The 25,503-nt window shown below is 49.4% G+C and overlaps 1 protein-coding gene across 1 annotated transcript; it reads right to left on the reverse strand.

The window, feature by feature from the left end:
* Nucleotides 1-1,379: 1,379 nt before the first annotated feature.
* Nucleotides 1,380-10,590, reverse strand: CD180 (CD180 molecule). Its single transcript, XM_086629959.1, has 3 exons — nt 10,498-10,590; nt 7,579-7,745; nt 1,380-3,105 (listed from the first exon to the last, which is right to left on the reverse strand). Exons 1-3 carry the CDS (start codon nt 10,588-10,590, stop codon nt 1,380-1,382), a joined length of 1,986 nt encoding a protein of 661 aa, XP_086486085.1.
* Nucleotides 10,591-25,503: the final 14,913 nt, after the last annotated feature.

The following is a 25,503-nucleotide window of genomic DNA, read 5'->3' on the forward strand; positions in this document are numbered from 1 at the left end:
CACTGGGGAGCCTCGCTGGGGCAGGGTGAGACTCCACATGGTCCATGCTCCGCCATGGAGACAGAAGGGTTGTGTCCTTTGAGAAGGTTGTGTCTATATCGAGATTAGCCTGTTTAATTAAAGCACTCGTGCCATGAATAGCCCTATGTTGACACAGGACAGATGAGTAGGCACGGCAAGCTCCCATCAGACCCTTGGTCAAATACACCTAACTCTGTCCCACCACTGGGTTTTCTGACTTGTGATGGCAGAAACAGGGATTTGGTTGTTTAGTAAGAGTAAACAATAAGAAGTCTGTTTGTCTTTCCTCCCCCATAGCTGTTAACGTATCTCATCAGCGCAAAGAACACAGCCCAGCTCTGACTTCATCGCAGGAGGGCACACACCAGAAATTATGTGAAGCAGCTTTTGGCATGAGGGGCACCCGCGGGGATACGGTTGCTGCTCCCCACTGCACCACCCCCTTTGCAGGTCCCTAGTTTTCCTTCCTGGGCTGCTGCTGGAGGAAACAGCCCGCTCCAGGCTGGCACAGGAAAGTCTCTTAGCTGTTGTTTTTTTGCCCTGTCCAAGAATCTGTAGTGCCAAGCACCTGCAGATTCTTGACCAAATCTACAGGTTTTATGGTTAAAGCTGAAATTGTTGCTGGTTTCTGCTTACTCTGGAGTCTCATAAACCATCCAGGAGCAGGGCCTGCCCTGGGGTGAGAGATGGACTGGCAGAGGTTCAATGGCCAGCATCTTCCTAAGGATCAAAAACATTTAAAAAACATCTGAGAGACAATAAAGGCTGTTTCTGTCAGTCCTGCAGAAGCAGATCTTACGTGACCGTGAATCATAGAATCATAGAATGGTTAGGGTTGGAAGGGACCTTAAAGATCATCTAGTTCCAGCCCCCCTGCCATGGGCAGAGAACGTCGTGCCTGTCCTTCACAGAAAGCTTGTCTTCTTCTCAGCGGAGCAGCATACTCTACTGGTGTTTCAAGTGCATTTGATACAGGGTGAGGGGTTGGGTGGGTGGTGGGTTTTTTTGTTGGGAGTGGTGGTGGTTTGGTTTGATTTTTTTAAAGAGAACAAGGTTTGTGTTTTCACCCTTGAATCTTCCCTTTACAGGTCCATTAGCAGTCATAGCTGGGACACCAGAGCTAAAACTGCGTTGAAATGGGACTCCCCTATAAGAAAATTACTCATGTTTAAGGCTCAGGTCATAGTTTATTTTTCCAGTTATCAAATTAAATTTTTTCATTATTTTTCCAAAAGTTAGAGTATAAATGGAAAGGGTATTACAAAAGTTAAAAAAATACAGGTCACAGACAGAAACAGTATGTTGTCTTTCATCTTAACACAGTCGCTGTACATCTTTTCTATATCTCCATCACGAACTTATATTTGCTGGTAATTTCGCTTGAAATAGTGAGCACCCCAAACAAAGATGGCACCACAGCATAAAATAGCCAGGACAACTGCAATGATTCCTGCCGTGTTGATCCCACAGGAGAGCGAGACAGTGGCCAGCTGAGCCCCAGCTAGTGATTTGGGTTCAGAACATCTCGTTCCGTCAGAGTCTTCAATTTTGTCCAGATTCTGCTTGTACCAGGTGATTAAACCGATATTGGAGCAGGTGCATTCCAGAGGGTTGTAACTTAAATTGATTATGCAGCGGCCAGCTAGGGATGCTAGCTTGTCGCGTGGTACAATACGAATCTTGTTGTGGGCGAAATTGAGGTAGATGCTCTTGAGGTTTGAAAACGCATCTGTGCTGAATGCAGCAAGTTTGTTGTGGCTCAGATCGACATGTCGTAACTTCTTGAGGCTGTGAAATGCTTGATCACCTACTGCTGTCAGTTCGCAGGACGATAAAATTAGCACCTCTAAATTGGATAGCTGTTGGAACAGTTTGTCCTTTAGCATCATCCCCGACTCAAAGTTATTTTGACTAAGGTCCAGGAGCATGAGTTTTTCCAGGCCTTGAAAGAGATGCTGAATGCTAGTATTAATGTGAGAAGAGGAAAGGTTCAGCACTTGCAAGAGATGCAAATTTCGGAAAGGACCCTGTGGAGTGTTGATAAGAAGAGGAGTGAAAGCCAGGTCCAGCAGCTCCAGGTTGGCACCGTCCTTAATGAGCAGGTCTTGGAGGTGGAGCTTTATGTTGTGGCTCAGATTCAGGTACCGAAGACTGCTCAAGCCGCTCAGTGCTTTGTTACAGCAGTCAAAGCTTTCAATGTGACTCTTACTTAAATCGAGATGTTGAAGCTTTGCCAGTTTCTCCAAACAACCAGTTCCTATCTGCAGGGCCTGCAAGTTCCCCTTGATGTGGAGGTGGGTGAGGGAGGGGAAGGCGGCAGAGCTGATGTTGCAGAGGTGCTCAAAGGAGTTGGCGTTGAGAACTAGCTCCACCAGTGAGCTCATGCCACTGATGCCGGGGGGCAATGCACTGATGTGGGTCTCGGTCAGGTCCAGCTTTCGGAGCTTGGTCAAGCACTGAAACATGGCAGCGTTCAGGTTTCTGAAGTGCTGTAGTTGCAGATACAGATCCTTGACAGAAATATGACAGAGGCCTTGTAAGACTTCAGGACTTATGTAGGACCTCTCTTGCATATTGTGAAATGTTCCCAACCAAAGGGTCTGGACTGTGGAGTTCTGTATCCCTGCCAGAACCCCAGGGATGTCAGCACAGCCCCCAAAGTCCAATCTGTAGAAATAGGACTGGAAAGCTCCAGGTTCAATGTGTAAAATGTCATTGCCTTTGAAGATAAGAGTTATATTGCTGGTCTTCTGCAGAACACGGACATCTTCTGCTGTGATTGTTCTTATGTTGTTCATTTGAAAGTCAAGGTATTTGAGGTTTTGAGTTGGAAAGTTGGGAGGGAGCTGCAATGAAGAGATGTGATTGCTGCCCAAGATGAGGGTATCCAAGCTGTCCAGATTTGTCATTGGAATAAATGATATACTGGTTATTCCTGTCTGCGTTAAGACAAGCTCCTTCAGGGACTGAGGGCCAGTGAACGCGGTGTCAGACAGAAACAGGAGCAGGTTTCCAGTCAGCACGATTGTCTTCAGCTGCTTGTTGCTGTGAAAAGCACCATCATACACCCAGTTGATTTGACACCTTGAGAAAGCAACAGAAGCAGCGTCAGTGGCCTGTCTCACAAAATTCTCCTGGAATATGTGACAACCCAAACTGCACTTCCTATCTGTAAGAACTCATGATCAGTTGCCTTCACCAGGATAAAAGTGTCTTGGTTTTCCAGTAATGCTTACCTGGTATTTGTAAGCTTACACTGAAATACAAGGTCCTGGTGAGAAGGAAAAACTGCTCTGAAATGATGAGTGTGGGGAGGCATTTGTAGAAGTCAGGGAGACATGAGGTTTTTAGTGTCCAGCTTAATAAAATGAAAAAAAAAAATCTCTTTTCCTATAGAAAAAGCTGGGCATTTACAAGGACCAAAACTGTTTTTCTCTAGGGTTTAGGCAACAATATCTTTACAGAAAAGTGAATTAAAAAATTGCTTTAGTGACTTTGCTGTCACTACTGTCTTAGCAGCAGTAATGTTCACCTGAAGAACAGCAGAAAGGAATTCCAGCCACTCCAGCCAGGAGGTCAGATTCATCTGGGGTCCAGCTTAAATGCGCGTCTGTTGGGATATGATCTTATTGGCATCACGGAGACGTGGTGGGATGAATCCTATGACTGGAGTGTCAGAATGGAAGGATACAGGCTCTTTAGGAAGGATAGGAAGGGAAGAAGAGGAGGAGGGGTTGCCCTCTATGTCAAAGACCAGCTGGAGTGCATGGAGCTGCACCTGGGGACGGATGAGGTGCCAACTGAGACATTATGGGTCAGGATTAAAGGGAGAGCAGAGACAGGGGACATAGTAGTAGGGGTCTCCTACAGACCAGCTGACCAGGAGGACCAAGTGGATGAGGCCCTCTACAGATAGATAGGAGCAGCCTCACGTTCACGAGCCCTGGTCCTCATGGGGGACTTCAACCACCCAATATCTGTTGGAGGGACAACACAGCAGGGCATAGGCAATCCAGGAGGTTCCTGGAATGCATGAATGATAACTTCCTTCTCCAAGTGGTAGAGGAATGTCCTAGTTTTAGCTGGGACAGAGGTTTTTTTTTTTAACAGCTAGAAAAGCTCCATGTTTTGGTTTTACTCAGAGGTTCACTCTGAGAAGAACGCTGATAACAAGCTGCCAAGGACTTTTCAGTGTGCCGGAGTGCAGAAGCACGGCGGGATAAGGGGGGAGCATAGCTGGGACAAGGGGGACACGATTCCCCTTGTGATTTGTGTGGAACTTAAGACTGAGGGCCAAACTGGCCAATTAGTATTCCATATCATGCAGCGTCATGCCCAGTATAAAAGCGAGGGTCAGACGGGAAGAAGGGCTTTTGCGCTTTGGCTTTTGCCGCTTTTGCTCTTTTGCGCTTGCTGTGTTTTTCGCTCTATTGCTTTTCTTTTTTTTCCTTTCCTCTCTCTCTCCCAGTACTCCCACTCTCGGAGTACTATCTCTCCCTCTCTGCCCCTCTCTATTTCGGGGCCTCGTGTTCGTCCGGGATTTGCAGTTTTTCGGGACGAGACGGGCTTCGCATACGAGGGGGTGGTGAGCACCTACATTGTATTAAATCATCTGTATTAAATCACTCTTATCTCAACCCACGGGTTTCACGTTTATCCTTAATTCTCTCCCTCATTCCTGGGGGTGGGGGAGGGGGAGTGACTGGCTGTGTGGGGGGGGGATGGTTTAACCTAACCCACGACAGGAATCAACGAGGAGAGGTGCTTTGCTGGACCTTGTTCTCACCAACAAAGAAGGGCTGGTGGGGAACGTGCTCTCAAGGACAGTCTTGGCTGCAGCGATCATGAAATGGTGGAATTCAAGATTCTTAGGGAAGCAAGGAGGGTGCACAGTAAGCTCACTACCCTGGATTTCAGGAGAGCAGACTTCGGCCTCTTCAGGGATCTCCTCGGTAGAGTACAATGGGATGAAGCCCTGGAGGGAAGAGGAGCCCAAGAAAGCTGGTTAATATTCAAGGATCACCTCCTCCAAGCTCAGGAGCGGTGCATCCCAACAAAGAGAAAGTCAGGTCGGAACACCAGGAGGCCTGCATGGATGAACAAGGAGCTCCTGGACTAACTCAGACACAAAAAGGCGGCCTACAGAGGGTGGAAGCAAGGACAGATAGCCTGGGAAGAATACAGATAAATTGTCTAAGGAACCAGAGATCAGGTTAGGAAAGCTAAAGCCCTGATAGAGTTGGCCAAAGACATCAAGGGCAACAACAAAACTTCTATAGGTATGTCAGTGATAAAAAGAGATCTAGGGAAAATGTAGGCCCTATCCAGAAGGAAACGGAGGACCTGGCTACCCGGGATATGGAGAAGGCTGAGGTTCTCAATGACTTCCTTGTCTCAGTCTTCACTGGCAAGAGCTCCAGCTGCACAGCCCAAGTCACAGAAGGCAAAGGCAGGGACTGTGAGAATGAAGAACGGCCCACTGTAGGAGAAGATCAGGTTCGAGACCATCTAAAGAACCTGAAGGTGGACAAGTCCACCTCAGGAGCGGCTGAGGGAGCTGGGACAGTTCAGTCTGGAGAAGAGGAGGCTCAGGGGGGACCTTATCGCTCTCTACAATTACCTGAAAGGAAGTGATACCACCAGTCTCTTCTCCCACTTTATGAATGACAGGACAAGAGGGAATGGCCTCAAGTTGCACCAGGGGAAATTTAGGTTAGGTATCAGGAAAAATTTCTTTACAGAGACGGTTGTGAAGTATTGGAACAGGCTGCTCAGGGAGGTGGTGGAGTCCCCATCCCTGGAGGTGTTTAAAAACCGTGTAGATATGGTGTTGAGCAATATGGTTTAGGGACCCTGACAGTGCAGGGTGAATGGTTGGACTCGATGATCTTGAAGGTCTCTTCCAACCAGACAATTCTATGATTCTATGAAGTCCATGGGACCTGATGAGGTGCATCCACGGGTCCTGAGGGAACTGGTGGATGAAGTTGCTAAGCCACTATCCATCATATTTGAGAAGTCGTGGCAGTCTGGTGAAGTTCCCAATGACTGGAAAAGGGGAAACATAGCCCCCATCTTTAAAAAGGGAAAAAAAGAAGACCCAGGGAACTACAGGCCAGTCAGTCTCACCTCTGTGCCCGGCAAGATTATGGAGCAGATCCTCCTGGCGACTATGCTAAGGCACATGGAAAATAAGGAGGTGATTGGTGACAGGCAACATGGCTTCACTAAGGGCAAATCCTGCCTGACTAATTTGGTGACCTTCTATGATGAGGTTACAGCATCGATGGAGAGGGGAAGAGCAACTGACATCGTCTACCTGGACTTATCCAAAGCATTTAATACTGTCCCACACTACACCCTTGTCTCTAAACTGGAAAGACGCGGTTTTGATGGATGGACCACTCGGTAGATAAGGAATTGGCTGGATGGTCGCACTCAAAGAGTTGTGGTCAACGGTTCAATGTCCAAGTGGAGACGAGGGATGAGTGGTGTTCCTCAGGGATCAGTACTGGGGCCGGTGCTATCTAACATCTTTGTTGGTGACATGGACAGTGGGATCGAGTGCACCCTCAGCAAGTTTGCAGATGACACCAAGTTGTGTGGTGTTGTGGACACGCTGGAGGCAAGGGATGCCATCCAGAGGGACCTTGACAGGCTTGAGAGGTGGGCCTGTGAGAACCTCATGAAGTTCAACAAGGCCAAGTGCAAGGTCCTGCATGTGGGTCGGAACAATCCCAAGCACAAGTACAGGCTGGGTGGAGAATGGATTGAGAGCAGCCCTGAGGAAAAGGACTTGGGAGTGCTGGTGGATGAGAAGCTCAACATGAGCCAGCAACGTGCGCTGGCAGCCCAGAAAGCCAACCGTATCCTGGGCTGCATCAAAAGGAGCGCGGCCAGCAGGGCGAGGGAGGTGATTCTGCCCCTCTACTCTGCTCTCGTGAGACCCCACCTGGAATACTGTGTTCAGCTCTGGAGTCCCCAACACAAGAAGGACATGGAGCTGCTGGAGTGGGTCCAGAGGAGGGCCACGAAGATGATCCGAGGGCTGGAACACCTCTGCTATGAAGACAGGCTGAGACAGTTGGGGCTGTTCAGCCTGGAGAGGAGAAAGCTCCGGGGTGATCTTATTGCAGCCTTCCAGTACTTAAAGGGGGCCTACAGGAAAGCTGGAGAGGGACTTTTTCAAAGGGCATGTAGTGATAGGACAAGTGGCAATGGATTTAAACTAAAAGAGGGGAGATTTAGATGGCAGGGGAGTTGGAACTAGATAATCTTTGAGGTCCCTTCCTAACCCTAACCATTCTATGATTCTATGTTTGGAAAACGTGTATTTCACCCACTGTCCTGCAAATAATTGTCAACAGAAGAGAAGCCTAGATATTGCCCAAGCACATATATCTCTGCTTAGCAAAATACTTGACAGCCGTCTGCAAGTGCTACTGGTGGTTTCCCTGTGAAGGCTGGGAGATGCTGGTCTGGTGTGCTCAGGAAGCCGGCTTTCGGGCAGGGGGTCTGACCAACCTGATATGCAGAAGTGAGGATGTTCTCTCATACCTTGTTAAGTCCAAGTAGAGAAGAGACTTCAGCTCAGAGAAGGTTGAGGTGTGGAGGGAAGGGAGCACGTTGAAGCTGAAGTCAAGGATTTCTGTTGTGACAGGTAGTTTTGCAGGAATCTCTCTGAGTCCTAAATCTTCACAACTATAGCTTTTATTTACTGTAATCTGTGGAAAATATATGGTGAAACTGTAAATATAAATAAGAAACTATGTCACACACACAAAAAAAAAAAAAACACAAAACCAAAACACAACAACAAAACCCAAACAATTTCGAATTATTTAAAAACTTAAACTAAGAAGCCTTAGTGCAGGCTTGCAATGCACAGCCCTGGGTTTTTGTGGAGTGTGTTTTTAAAATGAATGCCTTGAATCTCTCTTGTACTAATTTGAAGTGTGTCTTGTCTGTAGTACTTTCTTATCAAAGTTAGCACATATGAGGATTGTTTACTCTTCTGGATGAATTATTAATCCCTAAGAAAGAATCCCCACAAGGTAGTTTTAAATTCTGAATTTCATGAGTCTTGTAACAAGGCTTGTTCTAAGTGAAGTCTTCAGAAAACCTGGCAGAGAAGAGGTTTTTTTCCCATTTTCCCAGAGCATGTCTGGGAATGTTTCTAGAAGGAACATGTCCAAATTAATTGGATCTGAACTGCAGTTACATGCTGCAGTGAGAGGATGGCAGGAAGGTTTAGCTCAGGCTAGACAAAGATCATATTTGATATGCTGAGTCTTTAAAATTTCTATGAAGGCTTTTCAGTTTAACTGAAAATAAATCCATCTATTACGTAGAGAACTCTGCTCTGTGGATACCAGGGAAATTTCATTTCACGTGCTTGACCTGCCTGTGCCTGATGATGGCACGATAGTCAACCAGAGCCTGAGACTATGGCACGCGGGCGAATGCCGCCCCGGAACATCCTGCCACACTGCTTGAGGCAGTGGAGATGCTCAGAGCATCACGCTTGTCCCAGCTGCCGAGCTGCGATGGAAGAACAAGAGTTCCCTCTCAGCCAACCCTCACCTATATATCAGGCATGACGTTGCATGATATGGAACCCTCCACTCGCCAATTTAGTCCTCAGTCCTAAGTCTAAGTTTGAATCATAAGGGGACTTCTGGATCCTTTGTCCTGGCTGTGCTCCCCCCAGCTTGTTGTGCTCCTGCATGCTTTCAGAAACATGGCAAGCTGAAAGGTCCTTGATGTCTCAGGACAGCTCTTCTGGCTGTTAGAAAGAAAAACTGACTCTGTCCCAGTTTAAACCAGCAGACAGAGGAAACCCTGTGTGGCTACAGGGCCAGCCTGGTAACAACACGGTCCCCGAGGCCACATGGGAGCGGCAGTTTTGGCAATATCCTGCCAGGAAGCTCGGAAACGTTCTGCTCGCAGGGAAGTAAAAGCACATACTGCGCAGTCAGCCCGTCTGGCTGTTCTAACGAGATTGGAAGCTCTTCTATGATCCCAAAGAACGGGGCCGCACTCGGCACCCTGGCGGGCGCGGAAAGAGCAGCGTGCGCCGCCCGCCACAGCTGGACACGTCGCACGGTGCCCCCTGCCCGGCAGGCGCAATCCCTGCGCCCGGAGGGTGCCGACGGCGCACGGTGCCCCCTGCCCGGCAGGCGCAATCCCTGCGCCCGGAGGGCGCCGAGGGTGCCGGGCGGGGCCGCGGCCCCCCGCCGCTGCGGGCAGCGCACCCCGCGGGCGGGGCGGTCACTGCAAAAGGCTCCGTGCGGCGGCGAGTGCGGCTTCTCCGCAGCCCTCCGCCCTCCGCCCCCCCCCCCGGCTCCCCCCAGCGCCGCGGGGGCAGCAGCGGCTCCGGCACCGGCCGCGGCAGCGCCCCCAGCGCTTGGGCATCTGGCAGGGCCCGGGGGGCGGCGGGGCGGCTGGTCCCTGCTGTGGCAGGGGGCAGCGCTCCGGGCCGGGAAGCACGGAAAGAGTACAGCGCCCGTAGCTGTAGAAATGGCAAAATACAGACTCTGGAAAAGCCGAGGCGTTCGGTGCCAGTAAGCACCGAAGAGCCCGTGGAGCTGGCTGCCGGGACGTGTGGTTTAGACAGATAAAAAGCGTTTAGCTGCCACTGTAAATGAGAACAGCGTCTTGTGTTTTGTCTAAGTTCACATAAAACAGCGAGCGAGCTCTCTCCGTCTGGCTCGGGGCACGGAGAAGCTCTCACGGAGCTGAGGAGGAACCATCTCCTGGGGCATCCAGCTGCTCTACTCCAAGCGCTTCGGGATTTGTACATTTAATTCAGTGAGGAACTTGCTGTTGTCCCCAGGTGTGTGCTGTGTGAGGCTGGGTTCCCGTGGTGCTTCTTCCCCTGAATCAAAATCCCTGCTTTTATTTTTCCTAATCTCCCACTTCAAAACAGAAAGAACATCTTACGGGTCAGATTTTTCCCCTGCTCCTGGAAAAACCCTGGTACTTTTCTTACAATTCTCTGGTGGTATCACACATCAATCAAACAGCAAACACACACGCTATCACCCCACTAATATGTACAAATTCCTGTATGGAGAACACAAGCATATGGGACAAAATCCTTTTAACTGTCCCGTGTCTCTCTCTGGTATCTGCTAAACACCCCTGTGAAACTTCATTGTCTTTGAGCTGTCTGGGAGGTGAAGCGTGGTGCTGATTCCACAGGCTCCCAAAGTCCACGGCAGCAGCAGGAGAAAGTGTGAGGGTGCGCAGATGCATGGGTGTGAGAAGGAGGAGGAGGGACAGTGGCTGATGTCCCTGAGCACATCTCAAGACACTCATCTCATTTCTCTGATAAAGGCCCTTAGATTCCTCTAAGAGAAACCCCTTGGGAACTGAAAACAGTCGGAGATCAGCAGGCAAGTAAGTATTCACCAGAGACCGATCCTTTACACAGTCAGCTCCTGTATCTCGAGAGGGCTGACAGCTGTCACTCACCTCCACACACATCGTCTCTGCGGCGCTGGATGCTTCGCAGCTGATGCAGGTGACGAGCGTTGTGAAAATCAAAAGGTATAAATCACAGGCCATTACGGAGTGAGGCGGGTTGTTAAAATGGATGATCTTGTGCTGTCTTCCCCTTATGAAAGTGAAACAGAGCAGCAAAGATCAGATGAACTGGGTGAGCTGGCTAGAAAGGAGGTCGTAAGGAAAAGAAATGCTTACTGAACCTCCTGGGCTCAGTGTGAGCAAAACTGTAGTTTCGGAGTGAAAGGGGAACTTCCTTCCTCTGAATATGGTCAAATGACTGTGCACTGATGCTTTTCTGGGACAGAACAGATTTTTTAAAAAATTAAAAGTGAGGGAAATTGTTCTTTGTGCTTGTGTAGAGCAAAACGTCTTCACTAAGTACAGGGGAGTTATTTCACCGTGAAATAGGAGGAAGAGCAAGAAAAGAGCAGATGGGGCTGCAGCGTCTCACCAAAGGGAAATTTGATGCAATGGAAAGTTTGAGTCAAACAAAATTTGGCGCATCACTTGTGAAAGTCACAAGAACTTGTAAAACAATTGAAATATAAGCACAAGGTCTGTGCCTGTATTGCTGCAAAAAGGATCATGATGTTGAAACATGTTTCTCTTCTTAGAAAGAGTAAAGCCGAAAAGCAATAGTTTGACCTGAAAATGGACTCTTTTCCTCTTGTATTTTGATTGCAGGTAATGATTAGTTTTCTGAAAGGGGACAATATTTCTAACCCTCTCTAAGATGGGGATGTGTGGCAGCTGCAGGTGGGAGTGTCTGGCTCTCACTGCCCAGCACAGCACTGAGCACTGGCTCCAGCCAGCCAGCTCAACCTACCTTTTCTTTCCTTTCTTAAATGAGAAAGCTTGATAGCTTTTTTTTTTTTTCAGCAGGCTTAACTGGCAGTCTTTCTTCACCACCTAGTAGAGAAAGGCATGATGAAAACACACTGGGCTCAGCAGACGTGCCCCAGCACGATGGGGAGAGGCCAGGTGGGCTGAACCGCAGCACCGATCCAGCCCCGCTAACCCGAGCAGTGAAGCTTCAAGCAATCAAGATGCCATCTGGAGAGCATCAAGTTCGACACTCAGGAAAATGGAGACTTTGGGGCTTTTCTAGTGCCAAGGACATGCACAAAATCAGTGGCTTCTGCTCTCAAATAGTGTATGAAGGCCATGGCTGATGCATCCGCCGGGTTTTACGTGAGCTGTGCTGTGCTCATCCCTAGAGGTGGCTGGGGAGAGGGAAACGATCAGCGTGGCAGGAGCAAAGCTTAAAATCTGACTCCCTTTTGCATCTTTGCCTGAACCTCTCAGGTGAGCTGTTGCAGCTGGTGGGCATGGAGGGGGCACGGTGCTGGTGCCCTGCTGCTGTGTTGTCTGCTGCTAGGATGCTTTTGTGCTGGTCTGATTTATCTGTGGGGCTTTTTTTCCCTCCTCTTTAATTTATGAAATTTAAAAGAAAGTAACTTACTGAATGATAAGGTAAAAAGCTCACTCCATAACCCCTCAACAACTCTGCCTCTTTCCCAGCCAGCTCCGCGTTTGCTGGAAATCCTTCTCCCCCTGCAGCTAATAGCAAAATATTTCAGAGAAATTTTTTATTTGGGATGTTTTCTCCTTGTTTGTTTGCTATTTTCCATGCTAAGACTCACAGGCTAAGGCTTGGGATGCCTCTGTTCTCCCCACTACACGTCCCTGGCTGGCGGCGGCTTAAACTTGCACCCAGCGTCTTGTTTCTGGCAGGCTATGAGCCCTGGTGCCACGGATGCTTCCTCCAACCACCTCTACCAGAAACCTTGAATTTAAGATGAATATGTGTTTCAGAAGAAAAGACCTTTAAATCAAGAGAGGATATCAGCTGAACCTAACTGCCTCTTCCTGCAATACAAGTATGTTACTATGTGTTGTGGAATTTACCTGTGACGTAGAAGGGTATAAATAATTCATGAGTGAGTTTGTTTTTTTCTTTTTGGGGGGGAAACTGTTGAGGAAACTGGAAGTTTTATGATGCAAATAATGAATTCCAAGGCCTACCTCAATTTCAGGCAATGAAGAATTCATTATGAAATGGATATCGGGTGACTGAAGTTCCTCCTCTCATCCATGGGCACAAGCGATCGCTGAGCTTCGTAAAAATGACTAATGATTAGAGGTGTCTGAATTATTCATTGCGTATGCCTATCTGATTAATTTCACTCCTTGTGCTCGTAAAGGAGTGAATGGGGAGGGGTGAGCGTTTATGGCAGTAGTTATCATGAGGGGGATTCAGTGCTGGCGGGGGGCTTTGCTGTGGGTACATGCAGTGGCCTGGGGCTCAGCCAGGCTGCAGCCCCTCTGCCATCACAGCTGTGACACCTGGGGCTGTCGCAGCCTGACTCACATCCCACACTAAAAGGGGCCAGCGTTCCTTTTCTGTGTGCTTTCTGCTTTTAATGATGGTGTTTGCTGTTCCCGAGGGCTTGGCGGACCTTTTCTCCATCACCTTGTTCAGGGGGCTGTAAGATCACGGACGGGGTTCACTAGGAGAGTGCTCTCACAAACATTTTTCTCTTCTTAGTACTACTTTCTGTGTGCTCGGCCAAAACTCTTCCCACTCTGATGATGGGAAATTTAGGAGCGCGCGAACACCAGTGTTAATAATTGGCTTTAGCACAATGGTGCTTGTCGCTGAGTGCTTGTGAGATGCTGGCCGCCCTGGCACCGTGCCACCCCACAAACACGTTGCACAACTCTGCCATCAAAAAGTCCCGTGGAGAGGGGTTCTCCATTTTAAACCGATTTCTGAGCTAGACAGGAGGAACGGCTGACGAGGCTCACCAAAACTCAGTGAGTCACCCACAGTGTGTGTCCAGGGGCGGTGGTCCTTCCCCCACCTAAAACCCACCAGCATCGTGTTGTCGCTCCTAGCAGGGACCATAAGGGTGAAGCACTGGCGTGTTCCTCGGCCCAGGCAAGCAGCACGGACATGGGCATCATGTGTGCTGTTGGCATGATGCTGAAGCCACAGGATACCAGTTCCCAGCCCCGCTGTAGAAATGTGGTCCCTGTTTCTGTGTGGGATCCTGGGTCCCGCAGGAGTCCCTCTACCTGGTCGGGAGGACGGCTGATTGGGTCGAGGGGCAATCCTGTCTGGTGTCAAATCCACCTGGCTGGCCCCATGTCTGGCCTGGCCCTCGTGTTGGGAAACGCTCCCTGTCAGAGCACTGAGTGCAGCACCTCCAAAAAGCCTAACCCCCAAGAGGTGCCGCAGGTGGGTTCCACTTTGGGAATTGCTGCTCTTCCAGGGTTGCCTTGGAAAAAATGTGTAATGGTGTCGTGGGTTAGGTTGATCCAGCAACTAAAACTCGCACAGTCTCTCCTTCTCCAGTAAAGTAGAGAGGAGAGAAAAAAAAACAAAGGGACTGAGGGTTGAGACAAGAACAGAGGGAGCACCCACCAACCATGGTCCTGGGCAAAACAGACAGGGCTTTCTCAAAGCAAAACAGTTTATTAATGATTACTTAGAAGGACAAAGGGAAACAAAAACCGATTATTCAAGAGGACAGAAAGAAACAAAACCAGATCTTAAAACCGACACCTTCCCCCCCCCCTTTCCTTTTCCTCCCAGCTCTACCTCCTCCCCCCAGCAGCACAGGGGGCAGGGACTGGGGGAGTGCAGGTCAGTTCATTCCGTGCTGTTACTGCCGCTTCTTTCTTAAAGGAGGAGGAGTCCTTACACCCTTTTCCCCTGCTCCAGTGGATCCCCTACCCATGAGGAAAAATCCACAAACTTCTCCAGCGTGAGTCCAGCCCACTGGAAACAATCCTTCCCCACAGATTGCTCCGGTGTGGGCTTTACCACAGTCTCGGGTACTTAGGGAGCTGTAGCCACTCGCTCCAGCGTGGGTCGTCACGCAGACTCCAGATGCCTCTCTGCCTTGTCGTGCATCCCAACACGACCATCCTCAGGCTCAGGCATCTTCTCCCCACGGGCTGCGAGTGGGTCTCTGCTCCACTGAGGCCGTCCTGGTTGCAGGGGGACCACCTGCTATCTCACCATCAGCTGCAGGGGAAACTCGGCTCCGGCACCTCCTCCCGCTCCATCCTCACTGACCTGCTGTCGATACGGCTGTTTCTCTCAGATCTCAGTCCTCTCCAGGTGAACTCAGCCCAGTGGGCACCCCGGGAATGGGGTGCCCCCGAGTTCCCCAGCTGGCTCCACCGCCGCCATTCTCCGTGGGCGGCGCCGGCCCGACAGGCAGCCGCCCGGCCGGGAGCCAGGGAGCGGGGGCAGTGCCCTCCTCCCTTCTCTCCTCCCTCCTGGGCAAAGCACCTTTTCCGGTTCCTTTGTCCTGACTTAAATAGGGCAATTCGCAGAGGCGCCCTATTGGCTCAACCCCAAGGGGGATGGCAGTCGATCTGGTGGCCAGAACTAAGCCTAACCCGGGGGGAGGTCGTAGGGAGCAAAACCCCTCTCCTGCCACCAGAACCACCTCCCCCCCCCACATCAAACCATGACAAATGGCTGTAGGAGTAAGTGGGAATCAATCTAAGACATGAAGAAAAAAAGAAAAAAAGTACAACGAGTTGTGTATATATTTATTAAACAGACTTTAGCACACCCAGAATTCCTATGAGATTCTAATTCTCTCTTATTTAAGAGATGAATCATGTAAATCTCTGGGTCTTCCACAGCTCTGAAGAAGAAGGGATTGGCAACCCAACACAGCAGGGCTTCCCAAACTCCTGTCTGTACAGGATCAAAGGATTAAAATAATTTTCAGTCATTTCCTTCAAGTATGGATTTCAAGATTTTCCTTCCTTCTTTGTTGATTTCTTTGGTACCATAGACGAGAGATAGGAATCCAAACAGTTGCTTTAAATGCTAGATGTTAAGAACTCGAACCAGGGTTTGCCTCGAGGCAGTGGGGTTTGGGCTGTGACTGTTCCCCCACCGTGGCCATGTGAGGAGCTGCAGTGGCTGGGGAGGACCAGGACCACCGCTCCTACCCTACTCCTAACCCATGTTTTCCAGCCGGAAAACCTGCCCAGGCTCTGCTGCTGGTGCAGGAGGTGCTGTGGGCTCAGGCTGTGCTCTGAGGAAGAGCCTAAAACCAGGTGATGCAGCAAGAGCATAAATCGCCTGAAGGCAGAAAAAGCGGCTATAAAAAATGTCAGACTTCACCAGAGTTTATGTGAAATCCCTCTGCTTCGTGCTGCAGCAATCGATCTTTCTGAAAGCCTGAATGGGGGCGGGAGGCAGCAGCCAGATGTGCTCTCCAGCCCACGCTCTCCGTGCACATGAGCAGCATCCCTTCGCCTGCCTTTGGGGGTGGTGGGGACACAAAGGGGACAAAAGCCGCAGGACTGTGCCTGCGATTCCCTCCCCAGCTGGGTGCCAGCCTGGCTGGTGCACATTTTGGGCAGCTGGGGGTCAGGCTGCAGCATCCCCCCACCCCAGGGGTTCCTCTTCCTCTCCTTTCCCACTGCTCCTTGGTGGGACTGAACCACCAGCTTCTGTCCTCTGGCATTGACGGTTAAGGTTAATGCTGAAAGCACACCACAGCTTCAATCTGAAATTTCTGTGGCTTGAGCAGAACACCTGCACAGGTAGCACCTAGGTGCCCCTTGAGAAAGAGAGAGAGCATGACCAGGGACATGGTGTAAGCATTGACTATAGAAATATCCCAGACAAATAAAGTGATTGCTTCTCTGGCCCCCTCTCCATTGTTCTCATGTGGATTTTATTTGAGGCAGCTTTGAAAAGGATTGATGGCAAACTGCTCAGCCAGGGCACTGCTGCTGCGTTGGGTCCTGGAGCCCCTGGGCTTTGGAGGGGGATCGGTGCTGGTTTTTTAGTAGGCAGGATGAATAAACTTTCAGCTGATGATCATGGCTTGCCAGTGGCCAGGGGAACGCCGAGCTTCCTGGCCGCTGCGCCTGCATCCTGCACTCTGCCCACCGGCTGGGAAGCTGGGCCAGCCACGGCCATGCAAAGCTGTGTGAAGTCCCACCAAACACAAACTGAAAATAGTCAGGACAAAGGCACTGCACGGGAAGGAAATTGCTGACGGTAATTACCAACTGATTAATTACTAAAGTCTTGTACATCCATGTTTGGTTTGCAGAGGGGGATGTCTCCTGTACTCTCCCTGCAGATACTCTCCCTGCAGATACTTTTCCGGTATAACTACTGTTGTGTTATCCTCGTTGAGTAGCTTGTGATTTTTCAAAAATTCAGAAGATGTTTTGAGGATCTCAGTGCTGGATCCCCCTGTTAGTCTGTGAAACAGCTGTAAGACTTTTCCCTATCTCAAAAACGCAGCCTCTGTTCCCTGCTAACCAAGCAAAATACCTAGTATTCTCTACTATAAAGCCAAGACAAAATGCAGATTTCAGTGATTAGTAACGAGCTGTTCTTCCTCTCTCCGAACAATACAGAATCTGACAAACCGGGCTGTGCAAGTCTGGCACACTGGATTTTAGACTGATGAGAGAGAAATCTGGTTGCATCTGTAAGTCTGACTTGAGTAGCAAGCCAAAAAATCAGAACATGAACCCTCCTGAGCTTCCTCTTCCCTCAGCTGGTCTTTATCGCGTGTAGCTTGGCACAGCTTTGGGGAAAAGGAGCTTCTCAGCCCTTCACGGGGAGGCTGGACTGGTCTCCGGGAGCTGCGTTTTTGTTGGATTTGGTTTGCTTTGGCCAGCCGCAGGGATTAACCTCGAAATGGGAGGAAACCAGGCAGCGATACAAAAAGCCAAGCTGAGGGAGCCAGTTCGAGTTCAGGCTATTTAAAGAACTTTTGGCACAAAGGCTTTGAAATTACAAAAGAGCATCTTAAAAGGAAGTCCGGTTGCTATGCGACACTAATTGCCTTGTGTAGAGCTCTGGGAAGAGAGAGGAGAAACCTCTCCTCTCTCATGTGAGACATGCTGGAGAGGAGAACTGTGACCCAAGTGCCACAGCTGTGTCCTACGTGGGTTGGAAGTGTCCCAGGTGGGTTGGAAGTGTCCCAGGGCACATCCTGGCTGAGAGAGGGTTTCAGTTACCCTTTGGTGCAGTTGGCCAGTGGTAAGAGGGTGTGGGCAGGTAAGAGCCACTGCTCCTCCTCCAGCCTCAGGTTTGGAGAGCCCTGAGAGGCAGCAGCAGGCTGCACCTCTGCTCAGGGTGGGTGGGAACAATGAGAGAAACCCAAAACTGCCCTGGCAAGGCAAAAAAGCGCAGGTCATGCTCAGCCGGATGGCTTGCGATCCTGAAGTGATGTCTCTGCGCAGTTTTGACTGCTTTCATTCACTTCCCAAGTTTCTTTCCTCTTTCAGTTTCATTCATATTAACAAATTCTGCTCTGCTCGTTTTGCACTGATGTTCTTTGCCTGATGAGCATCCGTGCAGCTACTAGGCAATATCCCATGCTGATTATGACTGCATGTGAGAGAACAAGGTAAAACACATGCTGCTCCAGTCAGCCCTCAATATATTTTGCCACAGGGTAACGTTTATTTCTTTGTCCTCACCATGCTTCAGAGATGTGGCTCTGAAGGGCCTGTCCTCGCAGTGATCTTGCCTTTCTTGCCAAGGGTGAATCCTTGGCCGATCTGGTTTGCAGATCACAGAACAAACCAACCTCACTGCTAATATTCAAGGTTTCCTTCTCAGTGCAGCTGATGGAAGCCTAGGCTGTGGTGGGGTGCTGCTAATGAGCTGTTTCTATCAGGTGGTTTTGAAAGGAGAAGGTCTTACCACCCAGCCAGACTAATGATGTGGTAATGGGGAAAACGGTCCTGCTCGTGCAGGGCGGTCCCACGGCAATCCTTGCTCACCATGTCTCCTCTGCCTCCTGGCCTCAGCAGGTACCAGTGACTTGGAGCCACAGGTTGCTTTTTCTGTAAGATACTTGCTACAAAAATCCCACTTGCTCTAACGTCTGCTTCCATGTGGTTTTTTTATATATACTGAATATCTACTCCACGTTTGCAAAGGTGTGTGCAAGGAGAAGAATTTGCCAGATGTGTAGACTTGAAGAGTTTGTCAGTACCAGGTTGTCCACTCCCTGAATGATTGCAGGGCGAGTGTCCTACAATACTGCCAAAGGTAACTCTGCAGGACGGTGATTCATGTTTTGAAAGTGTTTTGCTCCACAACTCAGTCTTTGGCAAGGTTTCATGGCCATCAGAGAAAGCATATCAGAGCTTCTCACTGCAGCTTGGCTTGGTGTTAATTCTTTGCATATTGCCATTCCTCGAAAATATCGACTGCTTACATAGCAAGGCCTTAAGCAAGTGATAGCTTTCTCTTCCTTTTTTGCAGTGACTTTAAAAAAAGCCGTGAAATGCTCAAAAGACTGTTCCCTGGTGGCTTAAGCTCTCCCAGGGGGCCTGGGAGCAACAGAACAACCACCCCTATTTGGTCCGTAGCGAGGAAGACCTGGGACGGCTCATCCCCCTAACCCAAAAGGAAGGGAGCAGCAGCGGGTCATGCAGCTTGTTCCCGCGGCCGAGCTTCATGCTCCCGCAGGTGATGACGATGACATCTCGCCGGGATGGTGTTGGCTGATAGTCAGCGCTTCCTGGCACCAGGATCTGTTGCCTAATCACGCTTGCCATCAATCATGGGCTTTTTTCCTCTTGGTGTAGCTATATTTTCCTTGCTCTAATTTAACTCGTTGCTCATTTCGCTGTTGGCTGTTGAGAACAACTGACCCTTTCCTCCACCTAACATCCTCCACAGCATCCGCAGGCTGCTGGCGCTGCAGCCCCCGTCCCCTCTGCTGCACTGCTTCACTGCCTGCACGGCTCCAGCCACTGTTGGTCAAGGCCATCGTCTCCAGGTCGTGGAGACAAAGCCATGTGTAAAGAAGTGTTCCCAGTAGGTGCGGGAACTGCCATGCTGATCGCAGCTGTGCTGCCCGGGGAGCAGAGACACACGCCTGCGTCAGTCTGCAGCGCGCCACAGGATGCATGTTTCCCCTTGATCGCAGAAGAGGGCATCTGAAAGGGGCTGGGTGCTGGCCCTATGTTTGAATAAACAGAGGGTCAGTTCCTGCAGTTGTGCCCGGGCAACAGGAAGAGGAGTGTCTGTCCGTATGCTGCTGTTTGCGAGCGGTCAGCCTGCCCTGGCATGGGGAAAGGACACAGGCTAGCGGGGGAGGGCACAGTACTGTGTAAATGCTCTTTTTTACCTGTGAATGGAAATAACTCTTTGGAGGAGGATGGTGGGGTTAATAATGGCAGAAAGTGAAATTCATATGATCTAGGTGAGATTTCCGAGATTTGCCTCCCATATTATCCTTTTATTTAGTTTTGCCACGTGTGTCTTCTGGTTTTCAGCTGGCTAAGCAGCATGAATAGCCACGTGTGGTTTGCTACTGGACAGAATCCTGTGTTACCCGGTGCGGAGGAGTCATGCCGGGCATTTTGGAGCGAGCAGGGCCTCCAGGAGGTTCTTGCTGAGAGACAAGGGGACGGAGGGAAGGGGAAGGAGCTGCAGTGAGTAACAGATTTAGCGGGTTACCTACTGCCAGAGGAAAATCTGGTCAGTTACTCCGGGGAGCTTTCCTTTAACCATGGCTGTGTCTAGATACTCGGTTAACAGCTTTTTCTACGGCCTTTCTTTTCTAGGTGCCATTTCCAGACTGCCATCAGCCTGGGCCTCATGCTGGCCGGTGGTTCAGGATCTCCGCAGTGCACACTGCTGTGCCTTTCTGCTGGCATCTCCTGGGAGCCAGCACCAGCTCTCATGCCTGCCTGCTGAGTGGGCACTGTTTGCTAAGGCGCTCTGGGATACCCTGAGCACGGCAAGGCAGTGCAGAGCTCCCCTGAAGTCCAAGGGGTAATCCATTGTCTTAGTGTTATTGATGTGTTTGTGCACCTTGCAGGCGAGTGCAGTTTCACCTGCAGAGATGGTTGCGCCTGTGTTCAGTGATCTACGCTGGTGGCTTTTTGATGTCTTGTGCAGTTCATGGGATGTTTGTCAGACCTCTTAAGCCTGAAAGGTTTCATATTTTCTTAGATGATTCTAAGTGATGCTAACAATGCAAAACCGAAAGGACATGTCCTCGATGCTGAAAACCATTTCCTGTCTCCCCTGTCCCCCAGGACATGGATTAAATAGACTTGCAAGATAAACTCTGTTATCAAAGGATAAAACTCAGAGTCTGGATAAAGCGGAGGATAAATCCAACAGTACATTAGGAAAAAGGGAGTAATTAGTATTTTGAAATGTGACCTCATGGATTTAGTGCTGTGTACTTGCTTCATATTCATGATTGAAAGGGTTGCTTATCTAAACTGGAAACTCTTTCAAAGACAGGAACGTGTTTGAGCTCTGCAGTACAGATGTTCTCCTTGATTTATGAGTACACACGCAGGAGTACAGACACTCCTGGAACGAACTGCAAAAAGAGAAGGGGAAACTAGATGATAGAGTCAAGAAAGAAATGCTGAGCAAGGTGCAGATGGAGCTGTAAATTATCTGATGGAGGCAAGGAATGATGGAGGCAGAAGGAATCTCTCTGGGAGACGATCTTAAGAGTATCTCTGCGGGACAGAGCTTGAAGCCACCACACAGCCCCGCACTTCCCCATGAGCTCTGAGCGTCATCATACAGTAATCATGCAAATATTGCCGTTATATGTCAAAAGCCAGATAAAATATACCATTTCTGTTGGCTTTGCACAAAGACATTTTTCTTTTTTTTTTTCAAACCAGCAGCTCAGAGTAAAACTCCTGGAGCAATGAGACTAGTGATACCCTTGCGGTAGGGAACCAAAGCCACCACTGGCACACGCAGCCAAGGAGTGCATTGCCAACATTTTCCTACAGCTTTTCTCCCGGTTGGTCGTTGTTTGCCCCCACTTCTGCCGCTGATTTCCACGAGATGGAGCTATTCTAACATGGCTTTGGCAGCAGCCCCTGGAGAATAGTACGCTGCTTCGTATTTTATGTTATTTCCATGACAGTCTTTCTGAAGTGGGTAGGCTTTAATGAAAAATCATCATCCGAAAAAAAGAAAACCGACAGAAACTACTGGAGCTCGATGCGCATTTGCCAAGCTGTGTCATCCAAAGGGTCCTTGCAAAAATTGCTCCCAGGGGATGCAGGTGTGTGCAGAGCGGCTTTGCCCCACACTGCGGCAGCTGGTGGGGTGTGCATCCAGCCTCACCTCTCCGGAGGGCTTATTTTGAAATAAGGCTAGGGAAACCTCCAATGCCTCATGTCCCTGGGGGCCACCCTGCATGTGCCCAGTGAGATGGCCCTTCAACACCCACTGGCCTTTGCATGCAGCTCTGATCTGCACACCTCAGCCTGCTGGGGCAGCTGCCTGCCTTTGCCGAATTGTGATGACACCCTCGTGCAGCATTTCTGTCCTTTTTAATCCAGTTTTTTAATTTAGTTTTGTCTGATTTCAGAGGCCACCTTCTCCCCGCTGCAGCACCTGCTTGTTCCCTTCCGCCTTCTCCCCCGTCAGCTCTGTTTCTCATTGAGTCACGTTGCAGGCAACAAATCGTGCGAATGCGCTTGTTCTGTGATACGCGTCTGCAAACCTCATGGCGTGACCTGGCCTTCGACCAGATCATGCCCGTGGAGCCAAGCTCCTCCTGCCCCTCTTGTTCAGGCATGCTTTCCCACTGCAGCCCCTACAAACAGCAGCAGCTAAGGGAGAGGTTTTAATCTGGGGAGTTTCTTCAAGAGTTGTCAATATTAATGCCAGGTTTATAAGCAATATTTGTAATGCTTGAAAAGAGGGTGTCCCGAAAACCTCTTGCTCACTGCTGTCGTTGAGAGCTGTTGCTAGCTGTGCTGGTATTATCATGAAAAGCTAGTGTTCTCCCTTTGCACACAGGAGATAAGCGGTATCTCTGAGATGAGGTGTTGCTGGACACGTATGCCTGCCCCTGAGCGCACAGCAATGCACGGAGCTGGTGGGCAGAGGTTTCCCTCTGGAGCAAGTGCCCAGTGCTGGCGGCTGGTTCCTCCCCATGCCTGCCACAGCAGAAAGCCAGCTGCTGCTTCTCAGCCACATAGAGCCTGAAATTCTCCCTGCTGCAGGACCCGGCTAAGTGGAAACCATAGCGAGATGAATAAGAGTCAGCTATATATGGCAGGGGGCTGCTGTTGCCAGATCTGGTAATGCTGCACCTGTCCAAATTCCCGTGTGAAATCTTGATTTGCAAAGACTGGAGTGAAAATGTGTTTACTGGTTGGTTTTTGGTGGGATTTTTAGTTGTGGGTTTTTGGTTTTTTTTTTCCCAATGTGGTTTAACACTCCTTCTTCCCTGCCCCCAAGCCCATGCTTTACAGTGGAGGGAGCTTTGGAGGAAATACAAAAACCTCTTGTGAGCTCCTAAGCAGAGGGTTGTCCTCTTTGCAGGCACCCCTGGGGCAGACTGAAACCTCTAGCACACAGGTACTTAGTGAGCACCGAGCACCGTCTGCCTCTGTCTCTTCAAGACTGGGACAGAGACAGCATCAACATTAATTTCAGTTTCTTTAATCCGATGACCATCCTCCAGCAGCTGGGGAGCGCAGCCGGCTGGCCCCACGGAGCAGGCAGGCACCGGCTGGCTCTGCTGCTGGGGAGCACCTTGCTGCTATTCCCTCGCCTGAGATTTGCTGCTCTTTCTTCCCCTCTCCAGTCTACCAGCGTGACCTTCTTTGAAGTTATTCCACTTGGGCCAGTTCATCGCCGCTATCCTACTTGTCTTTTCATGGAGTCATTAAAATCCTCTAATACGGCTTATTTAAACATAGCTTTAAAGGCCTACTTTTCATGAAAATGTAGGTCTGTTTGTGCATGCCTAGCACATAACTAGCGTGCAACTGATGTGTGTACACTCACTGTGCTGGCCTGACTGGCTCAGGTTTGCAGAGGCGAGTGGCTGTGTAGGTGCGTAGGCTTGCCGTGTGCGTGTCCGAATGCAAACGGACGTTACAATCGGCCAATGCGATAAGCAATTGCCTGCGGGTATTCAGGGCTGTAATTCTTGGGGGTGGCAAAGCTTCTGTGGCTCCTTGTGGGTTTCACTGCTGTGCAAATTCCCCAAGACTAATTGGTCCAGTTCCTGAAGCTCCTGACTTTACTTGGAGGGCCACCGAAGAGAAGGGAGGGAGGGAGCGAGGGAGCGAGGGAGGGAGGGAGGAGGCTGATGGCAGTGCGTGGGAGTGTGGCATCACTGGTTCCAGGAGGAAGGGATGAGTGAAAAATTCATGAGCCAAAGCAGATTATTCCCCTTGCACGCAGGTCCTCGCTCTGGGCAGGCAGCCAAGCTGGAGCGCAGCAGAAAGGGAGCATCTTGCTCGCCTGCTCCCCTGCGAGCCCACTGCCCCAAGCCAGGGAGGGCTGAAAACACCCTGCCAGAGGTGCCTGCTCATGGGCACAGGCTGTACATACAGCCATAAATGATTCTCCTCTATGTTTCTTCACCAGAAAGAATGTGTGATAGCTCTTACTAAACCTCAGTGCCATAGATATTTATTCCTTTTGCGTGAGAAGAAAAAAATAGTAGAAGGACCTAATAAACCACAATATAAATATTACTGTTCGAAAGATCTGCGCTAGGAATTACTTGGACTTCCATGAGTTTCATGTGGCAGGGGTGTGGGCAATTTAGACCAGTTGTTATTCAAGACATAGGGTATGACTGGACTTTTAGGATTTTTCACTTGCTTGTGGAGTGGGTGTTTAATTTGTCTTCAGTTTCAACTGGTTCTTTGTAAATGTTAAAACTACAGATTTTCATGCCCTTGGTCCATGGCATAGGACAAACTTTGCTAATTTTCTCCCACCTCAGCTCAGATTAACCGCTTTTCTCCAGTGCTACTAACACCACAAAAAATATAACTTTTCTTTTTTAAGTAGTTCACACTGGTGTGTGCACACACACAAGCAGGAAGGCATGTGTTTCATAACAGGTTTTTTGTGCTTGTGACTCAGAGCCAAACTATTAAACCGTAACACATGGCTGACATCTGGAATTCACTCAGACATTTTTGTCATTTGAATATTGGTAGCCATGGTTTGCTACTCTCTTTTCCTCCAAAAAGTAACTTTCTTTATTCTCAGTTCATAAAAACAGAAGTAGAAGATTTTACTGAGCCTGTTGGTGTCACTTGATCAATATGTATAAAATAATTTGTCCGAGCCTGGTTGAAAAGCACAGTGTTGAGAGAATTTGGCAGCCAGATCATTCTAAAGAAAGGCTCTACCTTGTCTTTAGATTTAAAATATTGTTTACCATGAGAATACTTAGAAAATTGTTTATTTTTGCTCAGTAAGAGTCTGTGCTTGTTCAGAGCACAAGCAGTCACCTGTTAGCTAGCAAATTGGGGTGAGAATTGCAGACGGATTGCCTTGGTGTTTCAGTCTAATTAGTTACATTAATTCCTTCAAATGAATGTCTCTCATTCGGCTCGTTTTAGAGCATGATTAAAATATGCTGGTGTTTGCTGTAGTGCGGAACAGTTTGTCTTACCTGTGTCTCACAGGGCGCTGTGTGCTATTCCCAGGGCTGTTTGCTGTGGGCTGGTACGCTCCTGCGAAGGTGAAGATTTTTGCGTTCTCCTTGAAAATATTGTGGGGATGCCAGTCAGAGTGATGTAATTCAGGATGTGTTGAATCTCACATTGATACTAAGGATATAATGAAAACCGCTATCTGCTGATGCGATGCGTCTCAAGCAATAGGGCTGGATTGAGGGAATTGTTTCTGGCTCTGACTCAGAAAAGCATCTAAGCATGTTTTTCAATCCAGGCCTATAAGCACGTCTTTAGCTTTGAGGACCATCTGGTTTTCCACCGACTTTCAGAATGATGTGTCCTTGCTTCAGTGCTGCTTCAGGAACAAGGGAGAAGGTGCCGTTTGAAGCCTATGCTGATGGCTCTCTCTTTGAGAGTAAGTACAGCATCTCTTCAGGGCACCGTCTTCGCTTGACGAGGGGCTGCGAAAGAGAAATGACTTTGCCACCAGGTTAAAGAAGGTGATCATCAACGTTTCTGAGAGATGGG

Source organism: Tauraco erythrolophus, chromosome Z (assembly GCF_009769465.1).
Source record: "Tauraco erythrolophus isolate bTauEry1 chromosome Z, bTauEry1.pri, whole genome shotgun sequence".
NCBI lineage: Eukaryota > Metazoa > Chordata > Aves > Musophagiformes > Musophagidae > Tauraco > Tauraco erythrolophus.